At 45.9% G+C, this 27,406-nt stretch overlaps 1 protein-coding gene across 1 annotated transcript in view; it reads right to left on the bottom strand.

The window, feature by feature from the left end:
• The window catches only part of SKAP1 (src kinase associated phosphoprotein 1), a 158,826-nt gene extending 131,888 nt beyond the window's left edge, over nt 1-26,938 (bottom strand). Inside the window, exons 1-3 of the mRNA XM_082331735.1 lie at nt 26,856-26,938; nt 20,600-20,705; nt 9,884-9,909 (exon numbers count right to left, since the gene is read on the bottom strand). Of these exons, the coding sequence (XP_082187861.1) occupies nt 9,884-9,909; nt 20,600-20,705; nt 26,856-26,889 (166 nt within the window). The 5' untranslated portion in view covers nt 26,890-26,938. The remainder of the gene's footprint in view (nt 1-9,883; nt 9,910-20,599; nt 20,706-26,855) is intronic.
• Between the last annotated feature and the right edge of the window lie 468 nt (nt 26,939-27,406).

Genomic DNA, 27,406 nt, shown 5'->3' with positions numbered 1-27,406 from the left:
CTGATCCAAATCCCATCTGCCTTCATGCTCGACAGTGTTAATATCTCTAGATTTTCAGGGACTAATTTAGCAGTAATGCATTTCCCAAAGCAGAGCTGTAAAAGTATTATCAATACTATGGTTTAATATCCCTTACTACAATCACTTGCTGAAATTATGGAGAATCACATGGAAACACATCAACAGAGACGCACCCACACAGTAAGTACTGCTCACACGTAAATATATTATAGTTTAGCTTTGGTAATGTAGTTAAAGCTCTGTCAACATTGCTATTATAAATTATATACCTTTTTAAACACATTTATGTGCTAGAAAATGTATGATGTTTCTTTTTTGAATGCCTTAAAGGCTTCATCAGCTCCTAAGCGCCCATTTGGATCTGTGTGGTTAGCCCCTGTGATTAATACGTGAATAGCGGAGGTTTGGGGGGATGCAGATTTTCTGCACCTTCTTCACGCAGACTATTGACGTCCTTCCAGTGCCAGGGCCCGGGGAACGTTGCAAAAGCGCCTGAAAATCCCGCGTTTTCTCTTGCGCATCACTGCGATAGGCGTACCCGTGTCCTCCCCTCCCCAGGCTGTACCGACATCAGTGCTATTCTTCCCAAACTACAAGAGAAACGTCTTTATCTACAGATCTCAAAGTGTTTATCCCACGTCATAAATATTTTCTTGGATGCGGAGATCAGGCACAGAAGGAAAATAACTTTGTCCCTGGCTCTCGAGGCAACCAAGGGGACGCGTCTCCGCTTACGCCGCGCTTCATCAGCGGGCCAGACCTGCCTCACGCAACGGGGTCAGAAGCGAAGCGAAGCGAAGCGAAGCGAAGCGAAGCGAAGGATCTCCTCGCGCCCGGGAGGAGCCGATTTATCGTTGTTTTAGAAATGTCGACCCAAACAGGTCTTGGCCGGCTGACAAGTGAATCCAATCCAAGCCTAATGTTGTTCACTCAGTATCCAGTTTTTGCTAATTACGCCTAGTAAAGCAAATTAATAGTCCACTAAAAACGCCACTTATGTTAAAACCTCGGAAGCGGGCAGCTCGCGCCGGGGGCGGGCGGCGGCGGGCTGCAGTGGCGCCGAGTGCCCGGCAGGGGGGGCTGCAGCGCGCCGCATCGGGACCCCAGGCGGGAGCCGGGCGCTGCGCGGGCAGGGTGCCCGCAGCGCGGGGCGGGGGGTGGGCAGCTTCCCGGGGTGCAGAGCCGGCTCCCGTTGTCAGGGGGGGAAAAAGAGGGGAAAGAAAAGGAAAAAAAGAAAAAAAGAAAAAAAAGAAAAAAAGAAAAAAGAAAAAAAAGAAGATAAAAAGGAAAAAAGGAAAAAAGGAAAAAAGGAAAAAAGGAAAAAAGGAAAAAAGGAAAAAAGGAAAAAAAAGAAGAGAAAAAGGAAAAAAGGAAAAAAGGAAAAAAGGAAAAAAGGAAAAAAGGAAAAAAAAGAAGAGAAAAAGGAAAAAAGGAAAAAAGGAAAAAAGGAAAAAAGGAAAAAAGGAAAAAAGGAAAAAAGGAAAAAAGGAAAAGGAGAAAAAGGAGAAAAAGGAGAAAAAGGAGAAAAAGGAGAAAAAGGAAAAAGGAAAAAGGAAAAAGGAAAAAGGAAAAAGGAAAAAGGAAAAAGGAAAAAGATGAGAGAGAAGAAAAAAGAGAGAAGAAAGAAAGAGAGAAGAAAGAAAGAGAGAAGAAAGAAAGAGAGAAGAAAGAAAGAGAGAAGAAAGAAGGAGGGAGGAAAAGAGAAAGGAGGGAGGAAAAGAGAAAGGAGGGAGGAAAAGAGAAGGAGGAAAAGAAAGAAGGAGGAAAAGGAAAGAAGAAACAAAATAAACATTAAAAATAAAAATAAAAACTAAAATTAAAAATTAAAACTAAAGTATTAAAAAATCAAAGCCCTACGACAGGTCCAAGTGTTTTATTACACCCAAAGGAATTCAAGTTTTGCAACTCTCAGCTTCGAGAGAATAAACCCAAAGGCAGCTGGGAAGCTCAGGCTGGGGCTGAATCACCTTCTCGCCCTGTCACATGGCAACAAAACTTCGGGATTATACACAACAGAAAATAACCTGGAAGTTGCTCATTTGTAGACCTTTAATCCGATATGCAGATATTCAAACCAAAGTCTTCCCACAACTGATTGTGGGTTTATTTCTATAAAGGAAAAAAGCAACAGCACCAGCAGAAAGCCCAAGCCCTGCTCGCACACCACGGGGCCACCCCGCTGATGACATTCAAGAAGTTTGCAACTGGCAAGCCTGGCCCGGCAGCCGGCCTCGGCAGGGCTGCTCCGAGAGACAGCAGAGCTCCTTCGCAGGAGCCCACGCAGCTGAGGGGGCCCCGATATCCCCCAAACCCCCGGAGAAGCCGCTGAGCTCACGCCGCATCGCTCCCGTTGCTCTGTATCTGCTAATCCCCCGCCAGCCCCTCGTGTCATCCCCCAGCTGAGCTCTCCTCTCCAGTTCTCTCTCCCTCCCTCCGGCTCCTCTCTTGCAATCCTTGGCACCCTTTCAGGAACGGCGTTGCATATTCTGCCTCTCAAGCGGGCAGCAGCTACACGGAACAGCTGCCTGACGGGGGAAGCACAGCACATTTCAGTCTTGCTAGGAACAAGCCTGAAACCCAGCGCAGCAGAAGATTCCCACGGGATGTAAACAAGTAAACAAGATTTATTCTTTCTTTTACGACCCGGTAACACATCAGTGAAATACAAAGCCCGTCCAATGTGAGCAAAACCAGCCTAAAGCTACCAACAGTTTGTACTTCTGTCCGCTAATAAATTATTCCTCGTGAGCCTCTGTGAAGAGAGACGGCCTGCATTTAAAGGACGGGGATACTGAGGCAGAGGAAGATCACAAATCTGCGCTTTGGTTCATCTTCTGAGGCACCAGCTCTGCTAGGAACGCAGCAAAACAGCGTCTGTGAAGCCAGACCCCACGCTTGCACACTGCAATAATTAACAAGCAGTTCTGCAAATACAGTCTGGGATCTAAAAAAAGACGTCAACATCATTAGTGCCAAAGAGGAGGCTACAGGCCAAACCGTTCTGAGTGATGTCCACTGCGGTGGCAGTAGGTTCAGCCTATTTCCTTAGCTGAAACCCTTCCAAGCGAACAAGGGATAAACAGAACCGAGCCACGAGGGAGCTGGAGTTTAGCGAGCATATTCCAATGACAAGACACAAGGAGGCTGTCTTGCCCGTATCTGCAGCAATTTTCACCGTTAAGAACAAACAAGCACAGACAGCGAATGCAAAGCCGGGAGCGCCCGGCAGAGCGACAGGCGCTCTGGGGACTGGGGAAGGTGCCCATTAGGCATTTACGATAACGCAAAGGATGATTTTACACTTGTGTTTCAGGATGGAGTCTGACTAAAGGGCAGAATTACTACTTTGTAGATGATTTGGATGGGGTTACTGCTCTACAAACCAAAGCAACGCCGATGTTGTTGTGGGGAGAGGGAGGAGGGAGACTCAAAACTCCCCGATTTGAACCGGCTGAAGGCTTGGAAGACCCCGGAGCTGGGACCCAGCGCCGCACTCCCAGCCCCGCCGAGGGCACCACTTTCCCCGCTCGCCGGTGCACACCAGGGCACTCCTTTTCCTAAGGGCTCCAAAACATCTTAATGGCCAAACCAGAGAATTTACATCTTTTTTCCCCCCATTTTTGTGGAGCGGGAGGGTCTATTACCCGCTGTGAGAAAGCCCAGGTGATGGTACACGCGAACGCGCGCCGGCTCTGTCCCCAGGGGGGCAATTTCTTGAACGTTCTGCTGTTCTGCATGAGCACAGAGCAAGGCTCGGGCTGCGTGTTCATCTAAGCACATTACAATAACCCCCGAGATTTCTTTATAAAAAGAAAGCTGCAGCGCATTCCTATTACGCAAACAAGTTCAGAAAACACAGAGGGTTCATTTGAGAAGGCTCTCTATCTCCGAAGCTGCATATCAGGCAATTTAGACAATCTAATAATTAGAGTATTTTATTAACTGACCAAAGTGAGAGCAATAGAACTTGTTAATATTTAACTTACTGGGGCTCCCCAAACTGCTGTATATTTAGCATCTTTACTGACATTTTTATACCACCTTCTTTATGGTGCATTGCTTTATTCGTAGGAGTCTGGCGTGCCCTGAACCGCCCTGGGGAGGGAAGCACGGGACACCGCTAAATGCCAGCAAAGAGGGCGAGCTCTGCCCCAAGGTGTTACAATTCGGTTGGGTTTCAAAGGCCTATGGGTGACTCAGTAACTTGACCGCTTTGATTAATGAAGCGGAGATCTCCAAGAAGCACCTAGTAATCCAAACCAGGAAACTTCCCTCAAGTTTGTAAGAAGTTTTAAATCAATGGGCTGGTTTAAAGAGAGTTCAAAAAGCCCTCCTCATTAACCTAATCCTTCTCAATAAAGGTCATGAAAGTTTTGACATTAACTGCAGAATAACCCAGCCAAACTGCTAGTTGCTGTTACCTGGTCTTTCAATCCTATTATAAATTCTGCAAGTTCTTCATTTGCTGGCTCCAAGTAACGATTGATAACAGTAAACGCAATTAGTTTTAAATCAAATGACATGTTTATTCTTGGAGGCTTTTCCCTTCTCCTCCCCTCATTTCATGCAATGAACACACCCAGAAAGCACCTAGCGTTTTCAACCAGTGCGGAAAAGGCCTTTTTATTTCCTTGTGCTACAGCAATATGAATTTCAAGCAAGGGCAAACATCTCCCCCTTAATTCCCGTGCGCTCACAACCAGTTAAACCCATTGGTGACCACTACGGAACCGCATTCAAGGGTGCTCCTTGGAGCAGTCGGGGTGGAGAGACTTCGTCCCAGCCCCGTCGTGGGACGAGGCTGGACGGCAGCGCAGCCCAGCGCCCCGCCAAGCTCTCCTGCCCTCCCCAGCCAAGGGCGCTGCGTGGCCTCTTGCGGCCCCGGGCCCGGACTCCCAGGTTTTTAAAAGATTTTAAAGCTTCGTGATAAGGGCGGGGGGTTGGTTTCTGGTTTGAATGCTCAAAATGCAACAGCAAGTTTCAAAGTTGCTCATACCTCTTGCTTTTTATATATATATATAAAAAACATATATATATACACACACACACACGTAAATAAAAATGCAAATACACCTCCATCCAGCCCTTCCCAGAGCACAGACGCTCGCCTCCTACCTATGACATTTTTCCAAGCACAGCGTTCTGTTTTCTCCTATAATCGTTACTTGCCTCCGAAATTTGTGCACAGTACCTTAGGTAGCAGAATAATTTATAAGCCCATGTAAAAGCAAAGCTGTGCAGCTGCTCAGAGTTTGCAAAACTATGAAACAGGAGGGATTTCAATGCAAAAAATACTGTCTCTACACAGATTAGTTTGCCCAGAATATAATACAGACAGAGAGGCAAAGAACTGCGCGCTGCAGGAAGCAAAGCTTCAGCGCTGATAAAGGGAGCTGTCAAAAGTGTTGATACTAAAGCTTTTCTTTTTTTAAGTTAAAGAACATATGCCTTTGTGTATATTTTATTTTTCATTAATTAACTCTGTGCCACACACCACCCAAACACATCTTGGACTTTAGAAAGCATTCCAACAAAAGTTTTTTTGTTTTCTTTTTGTCTCTGCGTGTTATGACATTTCGAGGGTTGTAGCTGGCACTCATGTTTATAAAGCAGGGGAATTCCGCGCATGGCGATAGAATAGATATTTTAACAATATGTTACAAATACTGTCAATTCGATATTTTTTCCCTTGCGTTTTCAAACACATCATAAATCTAGACGAGGTTTCTGTGTATGAACCCTGCTTACCACTGAGCTGGAGACTCTTGGCATGAACGCAAAGAGGGTTTTTTATAAATAAAACTTAGTAAAATCACTATGCACTCCATTAATTCAGGAACACTCTGCCTCAGCTTCAAAGGGGATCTTTACTGTAAAGATGGTGTTTTTGCTGCTTTAATGATTTGCTACTTGTACTTGTCATAACTACATGAACCAAATATGCAATAGCAGGGAGCAGCGGTTTAGGGAAATGCACAGTTCCGTCTCCCATCCAGCTCCGCTTCAGTTCAATTCAATAGATTTGAGGCTTTATATAGAAAAGCTACTTCATAAATCTAACGCTTGAGGCCTTTGTATAATGCCAGTTAATGAAAGAAAACTACACGCATGCCTCGGGTATATACATACCTCGTGCACTGCTACGACATCCAACCCCAAGAATAACCGGCGACCCATGAAGTACTCGGCATCCGAGCCAAACGAAGTAGGGCCGATAAAGGTAAAACGATATGCACTTCATCTACATAGTATATACTGTGAGATAAGTGGCTTACTAAGACTTTCCACACTGTTACTTAATCCTTTTAAGGAACATGAAGGCTCCCAATTTTTAAGCCATGTTTTATCCCGGCTTGTCCCTTACCCTACCGCCCTGCCATACATTCATGTTTATCCCTCCCTGCTTCAGGGAGGTGACATTTTCTGGGGTTAAGGCACAGAGAGAAGCAGTAAATCTGGACCCAGCTCCTGGGCACACCTGTAGATGCTCTGGTACCTTAAGCACATTTCTTGAGCCTCAGTTTTCCTACATTTAATAAACGGGAACAATCCTCACCATCTCGCATGTTTTGACTACTTATATTTCGAGGAACACTACTATTCAGAAAATACTCACGCAGCACTTCAGCTAAAACTGGTCCGGATGAATTTTTGATGGGAAAGCAAAAATGTTACCATAAGCTCAGTGAAAATAAATCTGGTTTTATTCATTTATTTTGAAGAAAACAACCCCAAATAAAGTACAAAGTCATCGCCTACAACGGCGTCCACTGTGAGTGCTTTAGTGTGAACGAGCACGTGGAAGTTGAATCCTCTGTGCAACGCCGTGCCCAGGGACACCCGCCCAGCGGGAAGGCCCAGGGGCCCCACAGGAGGGTCTGGAGGGACAATTCTGGGCTGGAGCCCTCGGCTGGGAGGGCAGAGCCACATTTTCTCCATTTCCAAAGGTCTGCGTATCTCAAAATACTGTACAGACATCAATGATTTAATCTATTTCACTTCTACCAGTGGCCACGTTGTCTTTTTACACTTGCCCATCTTTGCACGTCTTTTGGGTTTGGGGATGGAGAAGCTGAAACACACCGGGGACAATAATTTAGTGCAAAGTCCCATTCCAGCAAAGCCAAACTTGCAGCCTGACGCACGGCTTTCATTTAGCCACACAGGCACCTTTTTCTTCTTTAATCCCTCCTTTTGCATTGCTCCCTGCCCCTCCATTCTCTTCCCAAATACTCATCTCTCTCCTCCAGTTTCCCTCGCCTGCTATTTAACGCTGGATTCCCTTGCAGTACCCCAGAACGGCCTGCCGCTGCTCCCTCAGACCATTCGTTTCTTCTAAACCAGAGCTGTTGCAGAACATTTCCCCTGCACTGAATTGCAAGAAGAGATGGAAACATCAGAAGGGAACTCGGGGGAGGGCTACAACTGAGCCAGGTCCTCTCCAGATTTTCTTTGCCAGCTTTCCTGAGCTCTCTTTCCACAAAGGGGAGGTTGCTGCAAGACAGTGAGGGCAGGCATACATAAAATATATTAAGTGTATAAAATGCTTCACATAGGCAGTCAGCCCTCCTCCAAAAGGGAACAGGAGTCACCGTGGGGCTCTGTTCAAAGAGCACCTAAGGAACAAAGCAGAAATAATTTGCAGCTACGCACTACAGCCGACAACATCACTTGGTGCATATGAATTGGGCACAGCGACTCATCCTGCGTCTGACGCTCCGTTCAGTTACATCGTTCTGAAACTCCACTGGTCTGCCCAACTCATCCTCAAGACCTACATTCCTGTTTCATATACAGATGATACCTGCAGATATCAAGACCGATGGCATTAATTTTGGCCAATACTGGAATCCAACAGGCTGGGATAGCTGGCATCACTGAGGTTTTGGTCTTCAGAGGGGTTTCAGCATGGCTCTGAGTTCAGGGAGCTCAACTGCCTTTACCAGATGTGGTCACATGTTGTACTTAAACCCCTTTGGAAAAGCTGTTTACTAGATACGACCAAGAAAATCCCAAGCCTTCTTAGAAGCAGCCTTTTCCTTCACCACATCAGCCTGTTATTCAAATGCACTGGCAGTGCAGCTAGGCAGCTAATTCATGCCTGGTGTTTGCAGTCCTCTTACCGGTATGTCCAGCCACATGGGATTTTTTTTTTTTTTCTTCTTCTTTAAAACCAAGCCCCACACTGTAGTTCTCTGGCCCCTTTCCATTCAGTACGCACCAAGCGCTCATCATCACTTCTCCTTCCCCCAGCAAGGTATCGCGGTCTGGAGCTGATGCTCTCAGGGTGATGTCCCAGCCCATGTTTCAACTCCCAAACTGTACGCTCCCAATTCCTTATTACATTTTTTCAAAGTATTATTAGTTCCAGATGACATAGGGACACATTTGGAGATCTCTACATACCTGAAGACCCAATCGCTTGTACAGTAATTCCTAGCAGGCATTTAAGCAAGCCAGGCACTGCATTTACAAATCCATACACAGTTCTACAAACCTGTCTTCCTAATATTACTTAGGCTTCCAACTCTATAAAAGAATGAAAATATTTCAAAAGAACAAAAGCATCCCTCCTCCACCCTTTAAATTGTATGAACTTTCAAAATTAAAAAAAAAATCTAATTTTGAGCCCTTTTATGTGTTCTAATCCTCTCTCACTCTTTTTTTTTTTAATTTTGAACACAGCTGTCTGTTGTACTTTCTCAAATGATGCCAGATGCTGGGTTCATCAACCAAACGCATGAAAACAATGGTTTGAAAGCAATTAGAAGCACCGAGGCTGCACCGAGGCTCATATTAAAATGTGATAACACTGTTCTAGTGGGAATTGCAACGCTGCTGCATTTCTGACATTTCTGTGCTGCCAGACAGACAGGATGTGCTGGAAGTGGGCCCTGATCGAGGAGGTAACATACTGGAATTTATTCCTGGAGTAAATGAAGGATTAGCTGAGTTGGAACACTCGCAAGGATTTTTATTACGGCCTCAGCTCCCATCTTGTTTCAACGCTGGCAGATCCTTCTGTCTGTGCTCACGTATCACAACCATTATTTAAGGAAAAAGGATGAACCCACCGAACCACACGCCTTGGCTGTACCCAGTGCTCCAAATCAGGAATCAGAGCTGAGCTCCACCGATCCGATAGAGTCAAAGGAGCTCCAGGTCAGCCCTGAGCAAATACGGATCCATCAGTTGCCCCGAATACGCAGAAGTACCCACTGACACAGCTTGTGACCTGCAGGCACCCTGGAAAGTTTAAATCATCACCCACATTATTGCGGAAATGGAGATCAAAGTCGCAATCAGAATCTCCCAGCTTGTTAACAGACATAACAAGAGATGGTCACGGTCCTGAAAAATTTACAGCCTGACCATTTGTCTACACCTGGAGGTTGATTCAGTTTCAAGTTCGGGTTAACATGAAGCAATGAGACTGGAGGAAACTTGCGGAAGGTTACCCACCAGCATTTGCTCCCAAGTCAGCGGCCCATGGGAATATACTGCCCTTTCTGAACTTCAAGCCTTTCCTAGAGACAGAAGTTTTGCAGAAAAATTTCCTGCGCTTGTCCAAGACCATACGTTTATGTCAGCACCGCACAGTTTTGTATTATTTGCTCTTAAAGGTAAGGAGAAACGGACTTGTGCTGCCCAGAAAGAATACTAACCCCAGCTTCTGCTGTAGCCCTCGCTACAGCTTTGCCCCTTCCCACCCCTAAGAACTGCCACACACAGCAATATATTCAGTTCAGGCTCTTCGCCTTGTTGACTCTGCATAGAAAACACCACCCACGTCCAGCCCGTCCCTACTCCCCAAGCTCATAACAGTGAGAACTCACCCCTCCTTCCCCTGGCTTGTACTCACCTCGGGGCAGAAATTCCAAGTGGTACCTAAAAGACCCAAAAAAAAAAAAATGGATGTAAGCATAATTTTCTTAATGATTTGTTCCAGCCTGATGAATAGGTAACAGATGGGAGAATTATGCCAGAAGAGCTGCTGGGAGCCCAGTGAAAGGTCAACACACATTTTGTGAAGAAGCTTCAAGAGGAATTGCGAGTCCTACGGATGCTAGCTGGCCCCTGCGACATCCTCCGCTACCCAAGGAACCTCCTTCACGCCTCCTCCTCTTGAAAAGTTTCAAAGGCTCCCAACTTCCTTCCACTAGAACAGGTCTCTTTCTCCAAACACAAAGGTTTACATGACCTTTTGCTTTGCAGCCTCAATTAAAGACCTTGAAAGGTCTCTTCCCAGCCAAACTATTCTGCGACTCTATTCTGTGACTCTTTTCTTAACCTCATCTCACACCTTCCCTTACAGCAGCAGCATCGCGGAGGGCAGTACGCACACTGCCCACGCCAAAAAAAAAAAATCCTCCATAATTTCTTCATCTCTCACTCTTTGAGCGCATCTTGGGTTGACATCTGAATCATTTTAATAAGGGAACAGCACTGGCGAGTTTTGGAAACAGATCAAGGATTGGGGAAAAACCACAAAGTGACCCATTCACGGGCAAGATGTGTAACAAAGGGTTGGTCTATAGGCATTAGTGGCAAGAATCCAGTATGTAAAAATCCAATCAATTTGTTTCCTCATTAAAAGCTTTCATGAAGAAAATGATTTAACACAAACATTCAAGCTGCTGACACAGATTAATTAGAAAACAACAACAGAATTCTGATTAAGGGCATAATATTTCTTTGACTTGTTTGCTTTGGACAAAAAAAAAAAAATGTGCACAGATAGAAGAAACTTTCCTGGGAGATTGGGCTGGGTGATAAATAACAGCTGTACGACATTGGCAAGAGCCCCACCACTGTGCCTTATAGCGAGAAAGGGCTGCAAATTTCACTGGGCCCCGGGATGCTCTTGGCAGTGGTCCCCCATTTTTACGACGAGCTCTTTCCTATCCACCCTATGGCAGCTATATGTTATCTCTGAGGCCCAGGGAAGGGACACCACCTGCCCAAGGTCAGGGGAACCATCAGAGCATCTCCATCCTTTTGTTTCCAATCAGCATTAACTCTTACTCAATATTTGCTTTGAGAATTCAGACGTTATTCAACATTATTCAACATTTGATTTGAGAAATCTCCCCTCCCTGGGCCCAACCTCTGCCCTGTGAGAGGAGGTACCCGCACTCCCCTGACTCCCCAAGTCCAGCATCCCCGAGAGTTGAAATACTTTTGTCTCCTGAACAGACAACGACTGCGAGACAAGGACAGCAAAATCACTTCTTGTTTTGTGAACTTTTGTCTCTTGTGCTTGAGAGACTGTCCTAATCTCCCCTGAACATGTTTTAGTGATAACATTTACTGCACTAGGACCAAAATGATTTTCTGTCACTTCTAATTCCAGTTCAATAAAAGTATAAGAGCTTTGTTTCTAACCTCTGTCATTTTTAATACAGTAAAATGGTTTAAAAAAAATGTAAAATTGAGTTCCATTTCCTACTGGACCAGCAAGCCCATGTTAGCTTCACTCTGATCAAATTTAAGGGGCGGGGGAGAATACCAAAAAGATGCTTTGCTTTTTCTTTTTTTTTTTTTTTTTTTTAGCATAAGGAAACAGTCAAAAATTCTAATCTCATCAGATCAGGATGTGTCTTTAATCTCATGCTTTGATCATTTTCACTCTGGAAAGGCTTTAGCAGAGAATGAAAGTTAGTTTAAAATTTAATCGGGAGTGGGGGGAAGATGGTCTCGTTCTTATGGAAGATGAAAGAGTAATGATCTAATTCCTTTATCTGCCACTGACTGCATGAAAATCTTGAATAAATTACTTATCTTGAGAGCTTAGAAGGCACCCACATACGGTGCCACAGTATTTTCAGTATGTTCACTTACCAGATTCCTTTCTTTTCTCCCACGTTTGGTACGTGGCTAAGAGAGGGTGGGGGTAAGGATGACCCTGCCTGCAGGTAACGTCAGCCTTAGCTACTCAGCGAGTTGTATTCTCAGAGGTGGCCAGAATATTCTTTTTTGTTCCTGCATTACCCAAGAAATGCAGTTATTTGGACAAAACACCCGTTTTGCTGCAACAGCCTAGGTAGCAAATAGGACTAGTTCAAACACCTCTATAGCCATAAGTCACGTGCATGCTTATAGATTGAGAATAAAGCCTGTTTCTGTGCAGCAGAGGAAGAGGAGGAACGCGGCTGGCAGAAGGAGGTTACTCATCTCGGGCCATTCTCCGAAATACAGAGCTTGAGGCTAATTCTGATTTTTGTTCCCAATTAAGACAGCACTGACTGACAAGCGTGTTACGCCTTTAACACGCCCTGTCCGTGGGTAACGGGCAGCTATACGATGCTTCGCTCTTCAGCTTTGCAGGAGGTTTACCTTGAAAGTTATAGTCCAATAATTTCTCACAGTAAATCATTTTTTAAAATTTGTAATTGCTCCATACACATCCCCCCTTGAGCCAAACAGCATTAATCCTTATTCAATGGCATCTTTATTTTGGAGGTTACATGCCTTGGGGTTAGGTTTGACATTTTCATCCTTAATCAGCAAATTTTAGATCTCACAAACACCAAGAGTAAAAGCTTCTCGGTCATTTTCTTAACCAGAAAGTTTGGGAATAGGCGATATATTTGGTCACGTCTTAACTGTTCCTTTTAAGCACTTTTTTTAACAAAGCTCCTACCCACCAGCTGTGGGTGGAACCCCCCGAGAACCAGTTAAGGCAAAGCAGAGCAACAAGTTTTCAGCCAAACAGGAAGGTCCAATTTACATCAGACCTTAAGAAAGTGGAGGGAGATGGGGGGAAAACTCTTGTCAAATGATTAACTATCTTCAGCAAACCGAGCTCACAAAGGAATCTACTGAGAATTTTGATGCAATATGTAAAGCGAGGAACTAACCCAAAAATATCCGATTTCCATTACAAAGCCAAAGAACGAGTGTTGCACTGCCAATACTTAAACAAAAGACATCCTATAAGTATTTCCCCCACATGGTTCGCAACGAACCACCCACCTCTCTCACCTCATCGGTGCATATTTCGGGCCAGACAGAAAAAAGTCACAGATTTATTCTGCTGAAAACACAAACTGTTTCTCATGATCATATAGCCTTTGAGGTTACACACTCGACAAGCAAACATCAGAGGGGCTCGCTTTTCGGAAATGTTTATGTTCTTTGCTCCTGAAAAACATACAGATCCCAGTCCTAATTCATCAGCCTCCTAGTAGCAGTGGCTCCAACTGGACCCAATCAAAATTGCAACTCGACTGTGTAAACAGACCTCAGAGGGTGAATTGTCATGAGAAAGAGTAGAAGAAAATGCTGTTGTCACATTGGAAAGGGAAATTGAGTCACAGAGCAGCCGGGTTTGCCAGAAAGCCTCGTTCCCAACAGGAACGAGTCTTGAGCCAGAACTAACGTTCCTCGGTGGCTGGTCTGTATGGACCAGAGCCTTCTGCTGCCTCCCACAGAGCCAGGACTTGGTCTTCAGGAGTGAAAGATGCTTCCAGGACAATCAAGACCTTGATCACAGATCTTATCCTTGCACTGGTTTATAACAAAAGCAAGATTGGAAGCAACCCCAAGAGCATCAGACAGACACTTGTGAGGGTTGAAAATAAGTTCTCCAAACCCTCCCCTTCCTAGCCGCCCTGTATGATGGATTCACTTTCAACAAAGTAGAGTTTGCTTTTCATAGCTCTTTTACTCAAAAGCAGTCACCCGAGGGCAGCGATGCTGCCAGGCCTGAGCACGCAGGACTCCATTCCTTGCAGATGCATGACTACCAGCAAGAAGTTACTTCAACGCTCCTATCGGCTCCGCAGCCGTGTTTAGAGCAGGGGAGCCCAGAAATATCCCTTCTTGTTCCAAAAGGAAAGGCAGATCAAGCCCTGGAATATGCAAGGGTGAAATTCCCCCCCGGAGCAGTATCATTCCTGCCACATTAGGTCTAGATTTGCCCTTCGGTATGAGCACAGGACTGGTGTTTCCTTGGAGCACCAAGATAATTTGGTTTTACGCCTCCATTTCCAACCTTTACACAAAACTCAAGCAGCAGATCTACCCCAGGCCTCTGGTGCATGGGGGGGTCACAAATCCCACCAATGCACAGAAATCCAGTAAAATACACGAGTAACACTCCCTCCTCCCATCCACAGCCCGAGTTTGCTGACTAGCATCCACTGCTTGCAGCAAATCCCGGAGCTGAAGGAGTCAAACCAGATCCCTTTGGGGCTAGAAGCAAAAATGGCTGTCTGAAATCTTACGGTTTGTATTATGCAGGGGGTCAAACTTGATGGTTATAATGGTCTCTTTGCAGCTCTAAAGTCCGTAAGAGTCTAAACCCCACTTTCCTCTCAGACTCAATTTCAGCAGGAACCATAAAATAAAGTCAGGTTTCAATCAAATTTCCTGTATTTTCCTGTCCAATTAAGAACACTAATATCACCACAGATGTTATTAAATTAGATATTTCAAGACAGCCTAATTTGTTTGGTGCACAGCATTCATTGGTTTTTAATGTTTGCAAAAAATTTTTAAAAATCAATGCTGTACAAGATTTCAAGCAGAAAAAAAAAAGATGAAAATGGGATTGGGGAGCTCACCATTAGCAAAGTCGGTTACAAACCGCTTCAAATGCATTTCTCTGTTAAATGTTACAGAAGCAGCAGCAGCAGCTATGCAAAGACTCTGGTTACACAATTTCAATCATTTACAGTCCTCAGGTTTCAGATTAACAATGCATTCACAAGGAAATGGATGGGGAAACAGGGGTAATTTTATCAGCTGGAATGGAAAATGATGCAAATTACTGAAACGAGTCTAACCCAGAAGGCACCAAACTGCATTACTGGCAGAGTGAATGGCCACATTCACCCCAGGTATAAAAGCAGGTAGAATATGATAACAGCTGAATTGAATTTGTGCCCCTGCCACGCCATGTATTAACACAGGAGAAATCCTTCCTCAGCACTCCCCAAAAGGAGGAAAAAAAAAAAAATCCCCTACCAAGATTACAGAATAAATTGGGAACATCCTAACAGAAACTTTACCAGACTTTAAAAAGAAATAATCACCGCGGTCAGTATTAAACTTGACTGTTGAAAACTAAAGGAATGCCTGTGCTCACACACACACCCATGCCCAGATGTACTGGTGCAGGGTGGTGAGAGGCTTTAGATCTCCATTAACACCAGCTGGTGCAGCACACGCTTACGTGTCCCCACGCCAGCGAAGGAAAAACCAACTCGAAGAGCTCAGGTTTAGGATAGAAAAATGCAAATCCAAAAACTGCTAAGTACTTCTGAAGTGACAGGGACTTACTTTTATTTTTTGCAGAACAAATCTGTATTTAATGGCCAAAGTAAGCGTGAATGAAATCCTGCTCAGCAAGATCGTTTCCTTGCTGAGCAAATAAATTTCAGCTCTCTGAAGAACATGAAGGAGGAGAACAGCACTTTGCCTAATTAAGGACAATGTGGTGGGGCTATAGTCCAGCCCTGGCATTAATGTGCCGAGCTCAATTATCTGCCCATCAGGTCACATTCTTAAATTCCTTTTTATCTTGGTATCACACGTTATTCAGCATAATGAGTTTAATATTGGTAGGAATTACAGGCAGTGCATTTACACTAATGAAGCAAAATTACCCTGAAATTGCATTTTCTTTAATTTCAATCTTAAAACTTTAAAATAAGGTTGAAAATTGAAGTAATGGATGTAGTTAATACAGCTAGAAGTTTATTAAAACAGACCAAACACACTGCCTTAGACAAAATTTTGGATGTATTTCCATTAGTGAATCTTTTCCAGTCCTACTGTAATACCTTGCCACAGAAAGGACCAAGTTCAACCCAGTAATTAGGCAAAGTTCCCCTGGTGTTGAGGTATTTACAGTTCAGCTACACCCATAAACCAATAAAACCAGTAGCTTATTGGTTTGTGACAGCGTGCAGGAACCACATGCTACAACAGCTTACTGAGATTTGTAGGACAGCCCCAAGGGCGCCCAAACCAGAGGCAGTCACGCTGGGTTGCCTTTACCCTTACGCTTCCATTTGGGGTCAAACCATCCTGTTTCAGCTCCAGCAGCAAGCGCAGGATTTCTTATTGACAGTAACACTCTCAGGGCCAGATGTGGCAAAGCACCCAGCAGGACCTAGGTGATGGCGTTACCCAAGTTTGCTCCCCAAAAAGAAGTATTTCTGCAGCTCAGACTGCAACAGAGTATGAAAAGATATACCCAGGCACCAGGAGCATCTCGGACCCCCTCTGTATTCCGCACCTCTGCACCAAGGGCAAGCAATTTCTAAGCTCAGAGGCTGTATTTTTTTTTTTTCTGAACCTCAGTGTTACAAACAAGGCTCACGGTGGCAGAGCCCAGCCTCTATTGAAGATGCAGGACAGCTATGGCGTTTCACTACACAGTTAGGCATTTAAACCTCATCCCAGACTTACATTAGAGACCTAAATCACTCGACCAGGCAGGGAGCACGCGTCTGCTGTCCAAAAATGCTGCCAGCCGCAGCACTCTTGTATTTGTGACACGGCACACGAATACCAGCATGGCACTATGGTGACCATGGAGGTCCAGGAAAGACCTTGGCTTCTGCAGGCTCTCTTTAGCAGGCCAGGACATCACCTGGAGATGTCCGATATGGGAGAAGTTTCATCACAGAGCTAAAAGACCACGTGCAGGCTTTTCCTCACTGGTAGCACAGTAGCAGCATTGGGAATATTGCCATAAACTTTAAGAAGGATTAGACAACAAGGCAGTAAAATGAGGTTTTGGGGCTTGTTATCCAGAGGTGAAGAGCCTGGTCTACACCGGAGCTCCTGCTGCTGGTAGGAATGTCGAAAAATGGTCCTGCGTATTAGTTATGAGCAGCAGGATCGGGCCTCAGGTTCACATCTGTGTTTTAGTCACAGCGGAGCAAATTAAAGGTAGAGTTTCAGTGTCTATTTTGGATTTCCTAGTGGGTGTATGCGAGAAACTCAACATTAATTAAGCCCCTTTCTCTTCATTTCTGCTTTGATATACAACAGGTCTGCCTTGCCCTCCTTCTAGCACTATTACATTTCACCTCAGGGGAAAAAAAAAATACTAAGAATTTGTTTCCATCAATGCAAACTTGCCTTCCTACAGGGAGTTTAAATGACTAGCTGACTCCAAGGAGATGGAGGAACTATTTATCTCCATATTTTTAAATAAATCCCATTCTCCCCATCTCACCCCCTGCCATTGTAACTGCTCTAGAAATGTCGAAATGCTGAGGTGAGGTCATTTAACAGCAAGAAGACGGGTTTTTTTTTTGTTACTGCTCTTGCCAAAGGACAAGAATGGGCTTGTGTTCCTGAGCGGAGTCATGTATCCGATTCATCCCAGGTGTCGGACATCTGCTGCCAGCTCTGCAGCCGGCTTCGTTAGGACACAAGAAACAGCAGCGATGTTCCCAAGGAACAACGTGAAACAAACCCTCGGCACCAACGGACCTAAAACAGAAGCAACTGGCAACCTTTGGGGCTTCTGGAAGACAAGCAAAACTCTGCCACAGCACCACATCCTCCCCCTACCCTCCCCCAAACCAAAGCTGCTTTTTAAGCAGTTTTTATCCATTACAAGCACTTTGTTTTTCCATTCAGGACTCGAGCAGAGTCCTCAGCCTACGGTCAGGACACAGGTAGCTGTATGTGCTACCGTGCTGCGAGGTCCTCATCCCTCAGGCGGATAATTCCTGGGGACCAAGCCTCCAGTTGCGTGCTGTGCCTTGCTTTCCTGGAGGCCATGCAAAGCAATCAGGGAAAGCAATTAAAAAGAGACTATCAACAAAACCAAAATGATTATTAGGAAAAAATTGCCAGGCCTGGATTTGCATAGAAGATATTAGAAAGTGGAATAGGATCTGAGTTAGTAGGGAGGAAAAAAAAAAAAAAAAGAAGAAAAGAGAACAGTTTCAACACAACAGCGCACTTTAAATAACCAAATGAATTCTGAAAGTAAAACGGTACAGGGACTCATAACTCAGCCGTGTGGTGACAGCCTCCCCACAGCCACTGCCTGCAATGCCTCAGACACGGCTCCTCGAGCTAAAATACCCCAGACTGCCTCGGAAAAAATTATAACCTGCAAACACAATCCACTCCCTACCTACCGCACTTCTTGCGGCGAGACGGGAACAATATATCCTCCCAGGTAGCACATGGAGACATAAAGCCCAACCACTTGTTCACATTATAGTCATCAGCGAACCTCCTGGTGGGGGAATGTTATGAGGCCATGGGGAGAGCAGCGATATAAAGACCTGATGGCCAAGTTACAGGAACAGTTATTGAGACTGGCTGAGGATAATCATACTAGATGAAGCTCTTCCCTTTCAGAGACGCATGTGTCTCTCCCCAGTAGTTGAGCAGTTTACTTATGTCCATTATGAACCCAAATAACGAAACCCTACACGCCGCGTTGTGTTTCAGCCTGCAGAGGTGGAAGGCGGCGAGCGGGGCTGCTCGGGGGAGGCGGGCGCTTCCTGAAGGCGACGGCTGACGATTTCCTGAACACCCGCCGCAAAAGCCACCGGCAGCTCCCCGGAGGGACAAACCCGCGCCTCATCCCCAAGAGCGAGACCCACTTAGATCCTTTCAAATAAAAGGATACAGTCATCGTTACAGTAATCTCCCACCACAAATCATTGCATTAATGGCTCAGGTCAGAACAAGGACATCTGTATACTCTGTTCTTCTCACCCTTTCCAAATGCCACCGAGCAATAAAACACAAGTAGGAAATCAGCAGTGCCCTGTAGTCTTTGCTCAAGGGTCTCGCTTTCCCCTCCACAAGTACCCGCAATTTATTTCAATAAGCAACAGGACCGAGGCCCACATCTGGACCCGAGCATCCAGGAGGAATTCGCGTATCACCTCTCCCCCTGATGCAAAGGCTGCGTCACCAAATCTCCTGCTTTTTTGAGACGCCTTTGTTCTAAAGGCTTTATCCCAAATTGTATTCTTAGGCTGAGAAAGAGCTAAGAGCCAAGGTTGAGTTCTGTGTTACAGCATCGGTGGTTGCCCCAAGGCTGCTCCTTCTTGAGCAAGTCACCAAAACCACCCACAACCCCTGGGAAGCCAGAGGTCCCCAGGACGACGGCCGTAGCAGCATCTTTCCCCGCTGCTCAAGCACTGTTCACAAATCTAACAGCACACGAAGACAGACCACCTACTTCAGGAAGCAAGAACAATCCAGTATTTCCAAGTTTGCCAAGTGCCTCACACATTTATCAAGTTCCACGTTATTTGTTTTTAATTCATTAAAAACAGACCTAGAGTTGCATTATATGAAGATAAAGAGTTGTCACTTTTAAAGTCGCATGTTCTCAGGACAGTTGACAAAAAGCCTGACTTGATGACTGAACACTTCAGGTTCAGAATTCTGCTTACTTAACTCTTTCCATCCGAGATCAATACCTCCCAATGAGTGGGATTTTTTTTTTAAGAGAAACCACACCAATCTGTTATAAACACGCAATCAAGCCCTTTCTTCTGCAATATTACAGGACATTGCTACACACACATCTCATTCCTCCATTAGATATGCTACAGCCCCATTTTCCAAAGGCTTCCATCTTCTGCGTTCAGCTTGTTTCAATTATTCAGGGCAACCCAGGCTGATAATTACACAGTCCCGTGTTGCTGAGTAAAACTGATGCTTAATTAGCCAGCAGGAAAGATCGATTAAGATACAGCAGGGCATCTTGCAAAGTTCTTCAGTGGGACTGCAGGGAATAGAGTCTGGCTGTGCCCTTCCGAAGGATAAAATTCTCCGCTTCTCAGGGACTCGACAGCAGTTTTATTTAAACTGGATGCTTAGATCAGTCAGCCACCCCGAGTTTTATTGTCAGGTCTTAACTTCAAGTGACACAACTCATATCTTATAACTAGAGCATTAACAGCAAGCTCTGGAGCACGTTTCTAGCCAAAAATATAATGCAGCTGAGGCTGAAAGTTTTATTTAAGCCTCTCGCAACCTGCTTTCCATTTATGTTCCTTGATTTTCCCCTAGCACAACAGAACAACCTTTCTTTGCCTCACTCACTTATCCAAATGATGCAGCTCATGAGAACATGCAGGACTCAAACAGTCCCAAGGACCTGAGATTTTGGAACCCAGGTCAGACCTGAGTTTTAAATCAAGGTGTCCTCTTCATTCCTTTTTACTGTATCAAAGCCCAGGCAATACATATTTGAGTTCGGGAGCCACGTGTGAAATAAATACTTTCAGCAGCAAGCCAGCAGCGTGAATCTTCACTCACTGTATTGATTTGCCCACAAGCCCGAGTATCAAGTGATGGATTTTTTTTCCACAAAATCCTCTCTAGCACAAGGGAGAAGGAAGAACAGGACAGGATCAGAGACTCATATGCAAAGAGCTGTACAGACGCAGCCCAAGGCATGATTTTTTACTTTGAAACACAAAACAAATTCCAAACAGAAATAATGACAACTTTGCAGACAATGATATAACTGGTTAAATAGGAGAGTGTACAACCCAGTGTGCAGTCTCACATTATATCAAGCCCTGACTATTCTGAAGCACTTCCATTAGAAAGTAATGCAGATAACACAAACCTGGCTTTGACTTGCTGGAAGCCAAAGAGAATTGCGTCCCTCTGCTCCCTTGCTTTAGCACTCAAGTTTTCATTCTGCAGTCCATCCGCCAGGTAACCTTCAGCATCTGGGAAAGAGAGAATTACAGGTTAAAACTAACCTTTTTGTGGCTAAAAAACGTGGACCTGGCTGTGCACTGGGAAGCCCTCGAAGCACCGTACCAAGCAGCCTGATCTAGAGACACAAGTCAATCTGAAGACTTCATTTGGAGAAGTTAAGACATTGAACTGATTGCGGGTAGAAGAGGATCTAAATATTGCATGTGATTACAGCACTTCTCTCTAGTTGCAATGGCAAATAAGCAACTGCAAAGAAACCACCATGCAGGAAAAAAAGAGGAAGGTGAAACATGGATAAATATTGGACTACAGTGCAACTCCACCTGCTTCTTTGCTGCCCCAAACCCTAAAAATCTGCTGCTGTGAAAGGCTTTTGGCATTAAGCAAGGACACAGAAGGAGTGGTTAACCCATTCAGAGGAGAATCCAACGCACTTTTAAAACACCAGTGCAAGATACCCACTGACACCTCAAGGGAACCCTGCTCTGTGGTTTTCGCAAGGACGATCTTCCTAAAGGACAAGCACTGAACAACGGGGTGGTTGTGCACTAGCCTACGTGCGCTTGTATCACAACACGGGCTCTCCTGCAAGGTTACCGCTGAAATCCTATGCCCCGTGCTTGCCCAACAGAGACAGCTAGGCAAAAGTAAATACAGTATTCTCTCACCTGGAAACCACGTCTATGTGCAGAAATTTAACATGGACTGGTAGATAAAAGGATTAAGTGTCTTCTATTTGCATAAATATTTACGTTCCTTACAGAAACCTCAAAAAAATCTCATAGAAAACAAAACCGTTCCAGCCACACCTGCTCTGCAGAGGAGAATATCAACCTTGGCCTTCAGCCTTCAAACTGCTAGCTTCCCCTAGCAGAGAAAAGATTGGCTTCAAAGCTATGGTGTTGTACATCCACAGGCCTCTCCAAGCTTTAACTCGCGCCCCATACTGTGACACTAATGTCAGTTTAATATCCTGCTTGCAAGGCTTTCAGCTCCTTATGCTTCAGCTGCTGGTACAACAGCCAGCACTGTTTAGCACACCCCAGGAACCTGCACAGCTCCTTAAAAACAGCTCCTCCACCTGCAAGCACATCTCAAGATCAAAATGCCACAAGAGAAATTAATACATGTTTCTGTTAAAATCATGAGCCCTCATTTCTTTTTGTTGCCTGCTCATGACACACTCAAGAAAGGCTTAGAGCTGGCCGGGGGGGAAAAGGAGCTCTTTAACACGAAGAGCATCAGGAAGGCCATGGAGGGGAACAAGGCTGATGCTTGGGCATCCCCCAGGAACAGGGCCCTCTTCCCACCTCCTCTTCAGAGTGACAGAGGGGCAGGACCAGGGAGACCCAACTCTGACCACAGCAGCCTGGGAAGGAGGAGTGAATCCAGATCATAACACTTGTCTCCATAACAGTCCGGTTCTCCTTTCTGGATTTATTCAGCTGAAAGCACCAGTTTCCATGGGAGCACTCACTAATAAGCACATTTTGGCCAAACGTGGACTCCTCCAGGTCCTCGGTAGCTCCTTCCTCTGTCTCCCTGCCTTCCCTCCTGCCAGGAGGGCTCCTGAGCCACAAGAACCGGGTCTGAGCCAGCGGTGCCTCATACCTGCAGCCACCGCTTCAGAGCTGGGAAACTGAGCTTAAAGGCCAAACACAGCACTGAGATACCGAAGCATCCTAGCACAGCCCCTCTGAGGTGGGGATGCACAGCCGCCGGGTCTCGGCGATGGGGAGCAACGCTAATTCACAGCATCGCTCTCGAACCCGCACCTACATCCAGCAGCAGTTTGGGGAGCTCCAGGAGCGCAGAGGTGTCAGACCAAAATGCCTATGGATATCAAGTTCACTGCTAGTAATTTAGCCCTAGATGGCCTGCCTGGGATAACACAAAGGCTTTCCCAGAGCAGCTGAGTGAAGCTTTTTAAATCCCAGGCCAATCCTATAATCCTTAGGCTAAGTTTCATTTTCAGTACATCTCTGTGCAGTTTTAACTGTACGTCCAAGATGCAGCACCAGCTTATGACAAGCCTAACAATGCTGAGGCTTACGCCACTTACAAATTACATAGAAAGTACCCAAGTACATATATCTAAGCACAAAGGATATATCTTGTGCCAAGGAGCTTACTGCGTAAGAACAGATGAGGCTAAGGGGACAATTTATTATATACAAACCAGCATAAAAACAGCACAGTAGAAATGGGTCAGCAAGAGAAACTACGTACAGGCTGTATTTCCACAGCAAAAGAGAACAAGCAAGAAAAACAAACGGCTCCCAGAACTTGTGCAAATATCAGCTGCATCCCTCTGTCATTTTTAAGCAGAGATTAGCTCCATGAGTACACGATTAGCTCTAATACGGTATTTACTTACTGGAATGTCAGCACAGATCAGCTGCTGGGTAAGTTATAGTAGGACTAGGGTCACTTCTGCAAACCAGGCAGAGCCCCTTTCCGAGCCAGCCACTATGTTTATAGCGCCAGGAAATGAAAAAGAAAGCCTAACCATAAACTCTCAAAGTGGATCAGGAAGAGCAATATGTAAGCAGCTCTAGAGTAAATCACCCTAATGTTAGTTTTACTGCTTGTCGGTAACATTATATTCTTGATGTTTATAGATTGCTCTCTGCGATCCACTCTGAAAGTTTACAGGACTCTCCTTTTCATTTCCTGCAGCTAAAAAGGTAAGAGCAGAAAAAAAAATAGTTGAGATTTCATCAAGTGTTTCAGGGGAGTTTCTGGAGGCAATTGCAGTTATCCACTCTAATCCTGCAGGAGATGCGCCGCATCATAAGAATTATGTCACGACCACTGAAGTCCAGGTAGTAAATAACCTTTTAGCGGCAGCACTAAATTCTAGGAGTTAATCAGCACTCAATGAGCAGAGCTGAAAGGTATTAAGATGCCATGCGTATTCTCTCCATGCACATCCACACAATCACTTTTTTCCCCCCCCCCTCTTTTCTACTCCTCTGCCATCAGAAGGCTGCCAACAGAAACCCTACACTCCATGCACAGAGGAACCAGTCCCACAGAATCACAACATTTTGACCGTGCGAGATAATGCTGAGCCAGCCAGTCTGCCCCAACACTTATTTGATGCTTCACACAATCCCTCCTGCAGTTTATCACCCCAGCTGGCCAGGAAAAATTAGTTTAAAAAGAAGTTTAGGACACCTATCAACACAGAGATGCAGATACTTTCAGCTTCCATGAGACTGCATCAGTATTTCCAAGATGCATCCCAAGACAGCCGGGGGTTTGGAAGGCTGGTTGTGTCATCCCCTGTCCCACTTGTCAAAATAGAAGCTGTGAACTATCGCATACAGTGTTTCTTGACTTTTCTGCAAGCTCAAGAAAGGCTGGTTTAATTGTGAAACAACATTTTGCAGAGGAGTCTTCCTGCTTTTGTGGGGCTGAGTCAGAAAAAAAACCTTGAGACCTGCAGCAGTCTTCATCCACCCTCCTGCAATGGACTGAGCGGGACGTTCTCCCCTTGTGCAACGGGCAACAGGGGAACCGAGAACAGCTTCCAAGTCTCAGCCCCAAATCCCCCAATATTTAACTTCTGGAGCTACTCATGATGCTACGTCAATGCTGACTGTGGCTTATTAGGCCTCACAAAACACAGGATTTTATTGTTTATTTTTAAAACAGCACTGAGGCCACTTGCCTCGCAATTAGCGGCCACCGGCTTTGTTAGGCTGCGCAGGTGCAGTCGCAGTCTCCCACTGCAGCACCTGCTCTGTCCCTCCTCTTGCCCAAACCCCAGCAAGAAAATGGCTTTCCAGACCTACCGTCTGAAAGGAAGAGGATCAAGCAAGGCAGGCAAAGGGAGGATAATCAGGCTGCCAGGCTGCCTTTGCCTCTACAAACAAAACCAGAAGCCCTGGGTTTGTCAGAGATATATCACATTTTTTAGAACCGCTGTTTCAGCCTTCAGAAGAAATTTGCGCTAAACAAACATGAAATACCCTTAAGCAAAAGTAGTTTTAAAAGGGACCCGACTGAGCCAAAAGTGAAACCCTGTGCAATTAACTGACAACACAGTGTTAATGAGAAATTGGATTGCTTATTTGCAAGGTGGAACTTAAAATAATATAATTGCTGCAACCACATGTACTCATAAAGAGAAAACAAGCATTCATAAGCGTTGCAGGATGGCAGTGTAGAGGGAATAGCTGTATTGTGTTGGCTTTCAACCACTGCAACCTCAGAGATGCCTTACGTGATAACACAACCGTTACTAGCAAGCCACCGACTACCTGCTTTTGTGCATCACCAAGCTTTAATAGAAGGAAGCAGATGTTATTGCCTGTACATCAGTACATGCTTCCTCCTCTATTTGTAATTTTTATTCTAAATACCAGAATTCTTATGGTAATGCAGTTTGCAAACACTGTAATAGCTTAAGCTCCTTCATTTCCAGCCTGCATGGCTAGAAACCTCCTAAGCCACTGGAAGGCCTCAGGACTGTATAGATTGTTAAGACACAGCAAGTTTGATACAGAGGTATGTGACACGCAATTAATCTCCATTCATAGCCTGCTATACCTGTCAGCAAACAAAGGCTGCGCTTTAGAAGGAGATCTGAAGCCTTCAATTAAAAACAGTCAGCTAACAAGAAAATAATCTAAGTTAAAGGAAGGTGGCAGGTGCAGAAATGAGTTGTTTACAAAAGTGTCAGCGCCGAACAATAAAGTGCTGCACATCAAAAACGTGAAAGGGTGAACTTCACTGGAGCCCCCATGATTAAAAAACAGAGGAGAAAATTTACACCTACATCTGGGGGAAGACACAAAGCATTTGGAAGAGAGCTTTGACGGGCTTGGAGGCTGCACGCTCTCTCTCTCAGACTGACGGATCCCAGGACTGGAAGTTATCCCGCATCTCGGAGGGGAAGGGGCGAATGCTCCGTGCTACCAGGAGCCATCGCAACAGGAAACAAAAGGTCACAAAGCCTTGCAGCAGCCGGGGCCGGCCCCGAGCGGCGAGATGCGAACGACTCCTTCCCCACCACCCACATCTGCGGCGGCAGGATGTGTCGGTAACGCGGCACCTGGGGTTCAGCAACGGGCTAACGCCGCTGCTCCAGCCTGCGACGCTGCTGCCGAGGTTTTATTTACGGGGAGGTTATAACGTGGTCACCTCTGCACAGCGCTTCCCTCACCAAGCCTTTGCTTACCCCACCACGAGGTCAGCAATGGTTGCAAAGGTCCGTACAGAACTTGTTTATGTTTGTGAAGCATACTTTGATAGAAGAGTTGAGCATGGTTTCTGCTTGGCTGACCCACCACTTCACTGAGTGGAGGTGTAACCGTTCAAGTTTGTGAAGAAATCCAGGAAAAACAACTTCAGAAGCCTCCCACCTGCCATCTTACGCGCACGCAGAAGTAAACGCTGTCCGCTCTCGGCACTCGGATGCGGAGATTTCAAGAGGTCACATTCAAATTATGAAGCAGAAGTGGGGCTTGCAGCCAGCCCTCCTCTCTCAGCTGCACCCCCATTTCCAACGGGGTTGAAGCTTTCCTGAGGATGCACCCCCACCGAGCGAGCTTGCTCACAGCATCCCCAGCGCGACACACAACACTTGCACATCTAAAGCCAGGAGACACCACCGTCACAGCCACAACAAAAACCCGCCGAGAGGGCTCGTTGTAGCACACAAGCTTCTTTTACCCTTTGTACCCGCTCCCTTGTCTCACCCTAGCGATGCTCACCAGCAGAGCCGCTCCGTACCTTAACTGAAAGCACGCAGTGGGGACCATCTCTTGGCCATGCCAGAGGACATCCCTCAACCCTGCATACCCTCTCTTCCCCTCACGGAGTCTGGGGCCACCAGAGAGCTTCCCCACCCCTACCACAGGCATGGGCCCACCTGCCAGCCCCTGAGCAATGGGAGGAGAGCCCCAAAAGCACCAGGGCAGGCAGCCACATCCCCTACGCTCTCGTTGGGATTAGAGACAGGGAAGGCATGCATAACCTGAGGACCTCAAAACCATCAGCCTTAGAGAAGAAGTAGCTCCCACAGTCCTTCCACTCCTCTCTCTGGCTCAGCACAGCGAGGTACAAGAAGCTTTTCAGCTTCTTTCCCTGCAACCACAGCAGATTTCCCCCATGAAGCAGAAGGGGAGCAAGGAGGAGTTCATGATTACCTTCCAGAAGCCTCTGAATCTCCTCTGGGATCATGACACCCACCACCTCCTTCCCACAAGAGTCAAACCTGCTGCTACTGCTCCTGTCCCTCAGGCACAGAAATGAAGAAAGCAGGGAGGGCGGGGACACCCCAAAAAAGGTAGGAGGAACTGCTAGGCTCAACTCAGATGCCTCCTCCTCCTCTTACGGCCCCAGACAGCTCAACCTACCTCCTTGCAGGCAGCAGGATGCCTGGCTCCCTGGACACTGAGCACCTCCATGCTCCCAAGAGCCAGAGCTCCAGCCAGGAAGCTGCAAAAGTGCCTGATCCCACCCCAGCAACAGCACAGCTGAACCTGTGCTCCTGCATTAGCATTTTAATCAGGTGGCAGTTAGGCGTGCATCTCCTTCATTATCAGGCAACTCATTGCACCTGCTGGCAGAGCCCAGCCATGACCCCTGCGAGGTGCGTGGCCGTTGATTTAACCTCCTGTGCTGGTTCCTAGCACAACACCAGGTGGGGATTGGAGCTGTTCCAGGCAAAGGCAGGCTCCCTCCTGTAATGAACAGG

This window comes from Platalea leucorodia, assembly GCF_965183815.1.
Source record: "Platalea leucorodia genome assembly, chromosome: 22".
Taxonomy (NCBI): Eukaryota; Metazoa; Chordata; class Aves; order Pelecaniformes; family Threskiornithidae; genus Platalea; species Platalea leucorodia.
Note: the sequence above shows the minus strand (reverse complement) of the source record. Positions and strands in the feature narration are given on the sequence as shown.